Source organism: Haliotis rufescens, unplaced genomic scaffold, assembly GCF_023055435.1.
Source record: "Haliotis rufescens isolate VD_foot unplaced genomic scaffold, xgHalRufe1.0.p SCAF_16, whole genome shotgun sequence".
Classification (NCBI taxonomy): Eukaryota; Metazoa; Mollusca; class Gastropoda; order Lepetellida; family Haliotidae; genus Haliotis; species Haliotis rufescens.
This window is the reverse complement of record NW_025963846.1, coordinates 22,982,048-22,991,885: the sequence shown is the minus strand read 5'-3', so window position 1 is coordinate 22,991,885 and position 9,838 is coordinate 22,982,048. Positions and strand designations below refer to the sequence as shown.

At 42.9% G+C, this 9,838-nt stretch overlaps 2 protein-coding genes across 3 annotated transcripts; one reads left to right on the top strand and one right to left on the bottom strand.

Moving 5' to 3' along the window:
• Positions 1 to 273: 273 nt before the first annotated feature.
• LOC124133894 (postreplication repair E3 ubiquitin-protein ligase rad18-like) lies at positions 274 to 3,704 on the bottom strand. The gene is made up of 3 exons (XM_046498480.2): positions 3,569 to 3,704; positions 2,098 to 2,281; positions 274 to 902 (listed from the first exon to the last, which is right to left on the bottom strand). The coding sequence occupies exons 1-3, from the start codon at positions 3,682 to 3,684 to the stop codon at positions 393 to 395; spliced, it is 810 nt and encodes a 269-aa protein (XP_046354436.1). The 5' UTR covers positions 3,685 to 3,704; the 3' UTR covers positions 274 to 392.
• Positions 3,705 to 6,459: 2,755 nt separating this feature from the next.
• LOC124133843 lies at positions 6,460 to 9,509 on the top strand. Of its 2 annotated transcripts, XM_046498422.2 has the most exons (2): positions 6,460 to 8,087; positions 9,010 to 9,509. In XM_046498422.2, exons 1-2 carry the CDS (start codon positions 6,706 to 6,708, stop codon positions 9,011 to 9,013), a joined length of 1,386 nt encoding a protein of 461 aa, XP_046354378.1. In that variant the 5' UTR covers positions 6,460 to 6,705; the 3' UTR covers positions 9,014 to 9,509. The 2 variants fall into 2 exon arrangements, with proteins under 2 accessions (XP_046354378.1, XP_046354379.1); XM_046498423.2 differs by lacking the exon at positions 9,010 to 9,509 and having other exon boundaries at positions 6,460 to 8,209.
• Positions 9,510 to 9,838: the final 329 nt, after the last annotated feature.

The window sequence follows — 9,838 nt, the reverse complement described above, 5'->3', positions numbered from 1 at the left end:
ATGACGTTTCCATATTTGTAAAAGTAGGTCAGTGACATTGGTGTTGATTGCAGTAAATGTTTCAAAACCGATATTGTTGATTCTTTATATTTGATAACTAATTCAATCCATTTTAGCTACAATAACGGTAACGCTATTTTTCAGGGCATTATCATTTGCAGAAGCCCTCGGTCTTTTCAACTGCCCTCCTTCGTCGGGCAGTTGATGGAAGACCTCGGGCTTCTACCAATGATAATGCCCTGAAAAATAGCGTTACCCTTATAGGTAGTGTCAAGAATTCATTTTGACATGACATGTCAAATGGTCAGGGGTCTTTATCACAATAAAATTGAGATATAATACCCTTGATACTCGAGGATGGCCCATAGCTTCAAAAGAACTAATACAGGCATCTACATCTCATATCTGTTGGGTAGTCTGTCTGTGTAAATTATTACCATGAATAAAACTGAGTAAAGTATCATGTAGGGCAGGAAATTAACGGCTACCATCATAATAACGATGGTGTACGTAGCCCACACAATAACCATCAACGTCCTGGTCGGGGACCATCCTGGTCGACCTCTTTCAACGCGCACCGGTTGACCTGCGTCATGACCTTCACCTTCATTCTCAAGGTCATCGACTGGTTCATCGTTGAGGTCATCAAATTCTTGAATGTCGGCTAGATTGGATTCGCTGGTACTGTTTCGCGCATAGACTCGCTGGTTGTCATTTGTGTCTCCACATGATTGGTCCGAGTCACCGGACAAGATGGCCGCTTGGAGGTACTGAATGTCTGAGCGGAGCTTAAGGTAGCTTTCGTCTTTACTGACAACTTCCGGTTTACGGTGGTGCGTCCTTGATGGGTTGTCGGTTTGGGTTGATCTTGAATGGACCATTACTTGTCCGGATGTGGCAATCTGCGCGGCAAAATAACGGTTGATAATTATCCTTAGCGATGATCTCAAGCTCCATATACAATTGAGTAGCAAATAAATTTCCACCGAAACAGATTCCACTTGGTATCCTTTCTACTCTCTTTGTTGTTTAACGCCGCTCTCAGCAATATTCCAGCTATATGACGGCGGTCTGTAAATAATTGAGCCTGGACCAGACGATCCAGTGATTAACATCATGAGAATCGATCTATGCAACTGGGATCGATGACATGTATCAATCAAGTAAGCGAGCCTGACCACCCGATCCCGTTAGTCGCCTCTTACGACAAGCATAGTCGCCTCTTACGACAAGCATAGGCGCCCTTTGCGGCAAGCATGGGTTGCTGAAGACCTGTTCTTTCTGGGTCTCACGGGTCCCACTTGGTGAAAAAAGACAAAAACGCTATGAAAATTCTTTGAATTGATCACTGAAAATCAGTTATGTCGTCAACGTCTCAGAGGTGCCAACGTCTCAGAGGAAGATTTCAATAGTTCGAAACATTAATGTATCGTGAGTAAACGCACTATATACCTATCAATACATGTACCAAAGTGGGACCGCCTCCGTGGTCTAGTGGTAGAGCGTCCGCCCGGAGAGCGGAAGGTTCGGGGTTCGATCCCCGGCTGCGTCATACCAAAAGACGTTAAAATATGGTACTTGTTGTTACCCTGTCTGGTGCTCGGCATTAAGGGGTTAAAGCAAGGACTGGTCGTCTCGGAGTCAGTATACTGTGTCTGAGTGGGGTATTCATGTTAAACTGCTGCATGGTATCTCAGTGTGCTAGCACTATAAATCGGCATCAGTCCGGACTAGTACAAGCAGCCACACACATACACAAGTGCATGCACGTCGCTATATAAGTACAATAATCTTGGACGCGACGTTAAACCCAATTTCACCTCACCTCACCTCACCAAAGTGGGCGCGGGTAGCCCAAAGGTATCTGCTAGAATTTGCCGATCGTGGGTTTGAATCCTAACCATGGTTTCAGTAAACCCAACCCCAGTGCTCGTGGTTTTCAGCAACGTGTGTGATATTCATGTTAAAGTGCGGCATAGTATATCAGTGGGCTACCACTGATCACCACTGTTAAACCCAAATAAGTTCATCTGCGTATCAGGGCGTGTCAGCTTGCTGTGGGAGGAAAACCCGAAGTAACCACCTTTTAATACGTACATTGCTTCTCTCTGCTCGCCACCCTTCAACGAGATCTTGTAAGACAAACGAGATGTTGGCATCGTTCCTCAAGAACATCTGCGCAGGTACACCATGTCTGCAAGTCGGACACCACATGCGCAGTCGATGCTCAGGGACATCCGGGTGGTTTTCTTCCATTGTCTCGGCCATCCGCCGCATACATCTGAAAAGTGCACGCAGCCGTATATAAAACTGTGTACCGTCTTTCCTCTATTAGACGCCCGTGCTTCTATTTATTTCGGACAAGCCTTTGACCCCGCGTCAATTAGAGGCCAGGTGTCTATTGGAGGCCCGGCTTCTATTAATACCCCCATTTCACTATGACCACGAATGTCCCGAATCGTCACGAAATGGAAATATTTTGTGTTCGTAGATATCCGTAGATATATCTCAATCAATTCTCGAAGTCCGTACTTGTATCAATTGATCGACCCGGCGTCTATTAGAGGCCCGGCTTCTATTTTTTTGCACTGAACAATTGACCCGGCTTCTATTAGAGGAAATACGGTACTCATCTTATCCAGGGGTGTAGTTTTCAGAATCACTCCTATGCGTGTAGAAACAAATGAGAATATATTTCCAATGGAGGTCACGTGGTACTGCGGCTTGAGAGGGATCCGACCCCAGGTACTTTATCGAATGCCAGTTTTTCAACGGTGAAATTTAGTTTTCGTCTACTTTTTCTTGCAGAGGTTGACAAATCAATAAAATGTTTATTCCAAAGCTTATGAGAACGCATGGATTAATTTACTCGTATCGGTTGCACCGGGTAAAGATACACCCACTTAACTAGATTTTTTACTGCTCTTTCGAGACAATCACACACAGTATAATATGATTGCCGATTTTTTTCTGTGTAAGTTATTTTGATTTAACGCCGCTTTTAACATAATTTCATATGAGTTGAGGTGAAATGGGGTTTCACGTAGCTTTCAAGATTATTGCACTTATATACGTGTGTGTGTGTGTGTTATTTTTCAAATAGTGATGCTGTCGCGTGCGGCTTCATGAGCAGTATCAAACAAACAAGGCGGATACGTGTCCGTTATAGTGCATGTGTACCCACTTTATGCTTGCCGTGATATAACGGAAATACTGTTATTAGTTTGTCAGATTCGGTTTAGTCATCATTTCATATCAATAGATGTCCAGTTATAGGGTAGACTGCAGTATTTTGGTTCCCAATCCGGAACGAACGGTTCACGTTTTTACGGAAACTGTACACTTAACTGCCATGTTTGTTTGATGTTACGGTACTAATACAGCTGCAAGCGATAATCGTATTATTTGCAAAAATCAGCGATAAAGCTCAAAAATAAGCAGGAAGGGTCTGCAAATTTATTTTTCTAATAAAATAGCTAGACGGTACAAAAAACCGGTTGACTCAATCTAGATTCAAATGCACACGAAGATACATATGATGTTTGGATTGAAGTGTATCACAGCTTACCCTTTGCAGTAAGTATGCCCGCAGAACAATGTGACGGGTTCATGGAAGTAAGAAAAACACACTGAACATCGGAGGAGATTTGTCCAGTGCCGAGGATGGCTCATGGGCGCAGCCATGTTGTCCGTTCAATGTAACATGACGTCAATTATGATGTCATAATGTCGTGGAGTCACAAAGGCTATGTAAATGACGTCATACTTATGGTGACGTCGAATGCTTTTTTTCGTGTTTTTCATCTTTGACTGTCTTTCGGTTGCCGTAATGGTTGGTTGGTTTGTTGTTTTACGCCGCACTCAGCATTTTTCCAGCTATATGACGGCGGTCTGTAAATAATCGAGTCTGGACCAGACAATCCAGTGATTAATATCATGAGCATCGATCCACGCAATTGGGATCGATGACATGCATCAACCAAGTCAGCGAGCCTGACCACCCGATCCCTTCAGTCGCCTTTTACTACAAGCATAGTCGCCTTTTACGGGAAGCATGTGTTGCTGAAGACCTATTCTATCCCGGATCTTCTCGGGTCTTGCCGTAATGGAAAAGAGTCAATACATATTGAGAGTGATAAATATAGTTCACTTCATAGTTTCATTTGACCGTTTTTCCACGTTTATGGGACATCCACAGTGTCACATCATTGTCATGGCGGAGTCTGTAGTGGGATACAGCCTCGAGGTGCGGGGCTGGGATTTTGTATGGCGACAAGATACTTTTATTTTCTTATTACAACCGTGAGCCTAAATATTGTTTTAAAAAAACATATTGCAACAGTGTATTTTTCCTGAAGCAAAAATATTTTTCAAACATTATCTAGTACAATTTTTGTCTTCGATAAATTAATTATTTAAAAATATATCATCGATATTTCACTTGAGTGAAATAACACGATATGGCAACGACTAGTCTGTCTTACAGACCCTGATACAAATGTATATCAAATACAGCCCATGCAAGTCTATAATGTTTGGCAAGTCTAGATTACTGCAGAGATGAAGAGAGTCACTGGGCACCCTTTTATTATATTTGTATTAAGATAACTGAACAACTGTTTTTTTCTGTACGATATGTTCATTTCAGAGACTAGATGTTAGTCTAGGCAACTACTGCACCAATGATACTCTTGAGGTTTCAGAATAAAATCACCAAGATCGGTAAAAAAGAATACATGACAAATAGGAAACAGTCATTTCTCGTCAAAGGACATGTTTATCTCATCCTTTTACCTAAAAAAACCTACATTTTCACTTACGATAGCGCCACCCATGGTGATAATATAGTTCTTAGGGATAATCATGCTGTGTGACAAGAAAAGTCAAACATAATCTTTCGACGTTGCCCGTCTCGTGTTTGTTCCCTGTGTTATTATAAATGTGACGTGACTGCCCCAGTAAGGTTGGTTGGTTGGTTGGTTGGTTTGTTGTTTAACGCCGCACTCAGCAATATTCCAGCTATATGACGGCAGTCTGTAAATAATCGAGTCTGGACCAGACAATCCAGTGATTAATATCACGAGCATCGATCCACGCAATTGGGATCGATGACATGCATCAACCAAGTCAGCGAGCCTGACCACCCGATCCCGTTAGTCGCCTGTTACGACAAGCATAGTCACCTTTTACGGCAAGCATGGGTTGCTGAAGACCTAAGGGGCTCTTGTACAATACACACTGTCCACAGTGAATCCCTGTTAATCCGTAAACCCAACTCTCCGGACGATCACTGTTGTCAATGAACGTCTGCATGTATAAAAAAGGACATTAGTTATTTGAGGATGTTCTTAATCCTGACATTTGAAAGGGAACAACACTACACTGTGACGGAGGTCCTCCAGATTTGCAACAGACAAACATTTACAGGAAGCAAGTAAAGCGTGCTCTAATTTCTAAAACATTGGTAAATCCAGCTCGCTGTTTCATTGGGTGAATCGTTTGCGTTCTAGAAATGCTTGAGATTGCAATTATGTTCCGTCAAATGACCGAAAAGGAGCACGGTTTGATTTGCCAAGAAATCTATTTTACTGTTACGCTTGTATTTTATCGTAGTGGATCATCTGCTATACCACGGGACGGGCGTGCCGTTTCAGTTTCACGGCGAGTAGTTATTTATAGAACATATGAATTGAGAAGGCAGTGCCAGATGTTTTCTTCTCGCAGATATTTTAACATTAAAAAAACAACAAAACAAAACAACTTAAACAATCTTGACAAATTTCAAAGATACTTGAATAAAAGTGTATATAATTCAGAGGCTCTATTGCCCAGTTGCGTGGATCGATGCTCATGATATTAAAATATATATACACGTATAGAACCAGAAGAGCCATTCACACGTGTGTGTGTGTATATATATATATACAAAACTGGTCTCCACTATTTATATCGCTTTGGTGGGATCACATCGCTTTGGAGACTATTGTGACGTCATCCTTGTTTACGAACTGAAACTGGTGAAAGAATTATGTTGGTTGATTAATAGAATCTCACCCTCATGTCTTTTGATATCAAATATATCAACACTCGTCGATAAAAGTTAAAACTGCCTCGGCAAGCATCGGAGTATTAAACTTTCATCGACTCGTGTGGATATATTTGATATCAAAAGACACGAGGGTGAGATTCTCTACACATTATTGCAGGGAGTCTTGTATAGACACCCTGAATAGTGTTGATTTCGCTTATTTAAATTACCCCTGTATCTCGCCTAAAACGACACCAGGCTGACTGATATGACAGAGTAAGCCAGTCGACAGCGAGCGAGATCACGAACTTTCCAGAAGAGCCATTCACACGATAAGCTCCGCCTACTGCGTTATTTTTAGTCTTGCGACTGCGCACTGGCTCTGTTTCGTCGCTTCCGTAAACAGAATCACGCTGTCATCCCGGCTCTCGAATCATCTGTTACTTTCTCGTTGCGTTTGCTGGAAGAATCGACGAGGTTGTGGGTGTGTTGTGTAGCTGTATATAAGGTGAGGGTTAAAACTGGATGTCATTCTGTCATTCAGCTTCAACACTGAGCACGACTGACAACAGACCGCCGAAGCAGCGAGAGCGCCAAGGGTATCTATCGTAACTGGGCCATTTACATTGAACTACTTCACCTACATCGTTGACGAGCAGACGAAACCATCAACGACGATGTTGTTCCACGTGGTACCCGAGAACGTGTTCGGAGACCGGGCCGGGTATTCGAGACCCTGCTATTACCGGAGACACCCGTGCCGTCGACAGCAGCAGTTGAGTAATATTGGGTTTCTCCACGACATTCTCCGCCCTCTAATGGTGATGTCGCACAACAACCCTGAGTCGGAATGTTGTCACAGTAGACGCCTATGTGACACAGAAAGTGGAGGGGCACAGAGAGGGGAGTGTCCTGCCCAGAAACAGGTGCCGAAGTCTATGATTGCATGCCTCGATTTCCGCGGTTTTTCTGCAGGGGAAATAAAAGTGAAAGTCACAGACAGCGCCGTAGTTGTGTGTGGCCGACATGATGACCCCGGCAACTCCTTCCGGGTCACAAGAACACTTCCGCTACCACCTGGTTTTGACAGAACGGGAATTATCTGCCGATATGTTGACGGCAAGGTCACCCTTGAGATCCCCGCGTCCACGAAAGTCACTGTGGAGGAGAAACCGGAGAAGCAAAAGGATGAGAAGAAAATTGAACAAAAAGAGGAGAATATCAAAACTGACCCTACCAGGACAAGTGACACGGGCGATGATGACGATGACGATGGACTGGAAATAGATAGCGAAGTCCAAGCAGCTTTTCAAGTAGGCATGGAACATCTGACGGGACTTTTTTCCAGCATCTTTGGTCTTCCTCCTGAGGAGAAGAAAGATTTGGTCAATAGGAGCCTTGATAAGAAGGAAGAACCTGCTGAACAGACAAACACAGGTCTAGACAGAGATGAACCTCGTTCGGAAGACAACACAACAGAAACAGAGTCCTTGGACGATCTAACGGATGTCGAGGAAGAGATAAGCGAGGAAGAGAAAGGAGAAGAAGAAGATACCTGCCTAATGTTGAAATATGACGAGAAGTTGTCTCTCACAGATGACGCTGATGACTTCCTGCACGTGGAGAAGCAGACGACAGGTGACAGTGCTCCAGATCAGACGACAGTCCGTATAATGCCCGAAGGCGAAGATGTAGCACGACTGACGTCTGATAGAGAGGAAGATGTTGAGAAGACACAGGTCAAAGCCGAGGAGAAAGTTCCCATCTCCTCTACACCACAAGATTTCAAAATTCGGTTCGATCTGTCCAGCTACAAACCAGACGACATCCGGGTAGTTGTAAGAAGTGGTGACGTCATCGTGGAAGCCGAGCGCGAGAACAAGCATGACGAGTACACCGAGACTGAGACACTGCGAAGGCGCATTCGTCTCCCGGAAAAAGTGGACCAGTCCATGTTGACGAGTGTCCTGAATGCAGAGGGCGAGATGACCATTCAGGCGCCATTCCTGTCTCAGGCCATCAGTGGGAAGGAAGACAAAACTGTCCCGGTTATTTGGGAATAATTAAATTTTCGTTGTGTTCATGGAAATTCCTGCATTCTGATTAGCTGAATTGGTCACGTGTTATTGCATTCATTTCCCAATGAACGTAAAAAATTAAGCCACGCCCACCGCGGCGCACTACTTTTATTACTTCGGAATGTCGGGGAATCCCAATAATACAGTCGAGGGAATTCCCTTTCTGCTCACGTGTATCGTCATGCACAGGACATTTAGCGACTTTCATGCATATTCATTGTCCAAACTACCCTTTGAAACCGATGGCCGAGAATGAATGAAACAGCAAACGTGCAGGCTCGCTCGCCTGTTTTATTCCCGCTCGCCCCGGTTCAACTTCCATGTCTTCGGGTTTCATTTCTAACTAGCATTTCTCCAACCGTGTTTTACCGTAATCAGGGAAGTAATGTTTGAATCACGCAGTAAATGACCATGCTATTTGAAACTGCCGCCTTCTCTCGGACATATTTCTTCCGGTTCGTTACAGTCTGACTGTTGCAGTTCTTTTCGCCTCTTGCCTTAATTGACAGGTCAAATGAACATTGTTTTAATCCCACTCTCCGTTGATTGGCTACTGACTGTGTAGGCGTGTCAAGCTATGTGCATAAATTAAACGATCACCTGATTCATGTCAGGCCACTGTATGTATTCCTACACCTGGAATGTTTATCAATGTCGTCATTTTTGTCTGTTTTGCTATATGCAACTGTTTTGGGTTAAACTATTGTAGATAAAACATGTTTTACGTTGTCGAATTTAATTATAAGCATTGACTGTATATTTTTTTCGGTTCATTGAGGTATGAATCGAAAAGCCGATGTGCAAACTTTTGTAAGAATCCGCTACGCGGATTCATACAGTTTGCATATCGGCTTTTCGATTCATACCTCAATGAACCGAAAAAAATACACAGTCAATCCTTAAGTGATTTGAGATTGTGGACAGTCCATGGCGGATATATGGGACTCAGTATTCGATGTGTTGAGGGAGTCACATTTTTGTCTTTTGTTATATGGTAAAAATGTGCGTCTTGATAAATATTTACTGTCGCTAAACGAATAATAGGTCTTATGAAAATCGTGTTATGAAATTGATGGTTTGACAAAAACATTATATCTGTCAGATGCCAAGAATAGTTTGTATTGTTTTGTTTTAGTTTTAAACATATTTTATATTGTCACGTCAGTATTGGGGTACATTCTGACATCCTCTCTGTGCATAATCCAATGAGATTCATCAAAATACTAACCAAAATTACCACATATTACATTATTTTTCATTTCGTTGTTGATCTTTGTTCGTAAACAGTTCATGGGCTGTATTTTTCCCGTTGTCATATATTATTCAGTTTCATATATTTTTCCATACATTTGTTTTGTTGATACGTGTATCATGTTTCACAAATAATAAAATGACCAAATGCATACATCTTTTTTTTAATATTATGTCGCAGAAGCACATCGGTCGATATGAAGACTTTCATCATGTAATACACACACTGTGTATGTTGTAAAGAATATTCACATTGCTCTAGCCCCGTGAAGATCCGGGATGGAATAGGTCTTCAGCAACCCATGCTTGCCGTAAAAGGTGACTATTCTTGTCGTAAGAGGCGACTAACGGGATCGGGTGGTCAGGCTCGCTGACTTGGTTGATGCATGTCATCGTATCCCAATTGCGTGGATCGATGCTCATGATGTCAATCACTGGTCTGGTCCAGACTCGATTATTTACAGACTGCTGTCATACAGCT

Coding starts and splice junctions, on each gene's coding strand:
- LOC124133894 (XM_046498480.2), bottom strand. CDS start 3,684: ATGGCTGCGCCCATGAGCCATCCTCGGCACTGGACAAATCTCCTCCGA. Junction 2,282..3,568: donor GGGCATACTTACTGCAAAGG/GTAAGCTGTGAT, acceptor TGCACTTTTCAG/ATGTATGCGGCGGATGGCCG. Junction 903..2,097: donor GGCGAGCAGAGAGAAGCAAT/GTACGTATTAAA, acceptor TTTGCCGCGCAG/ATTGCCACATCCGGACAAGT.
- LOC124133843 (XM_046498422.2), top strand. CDS start 6,706: ATGTTGTTCCACGTGGTACCCGAGAACGTGTTCGGAGACCGGGCCGGG.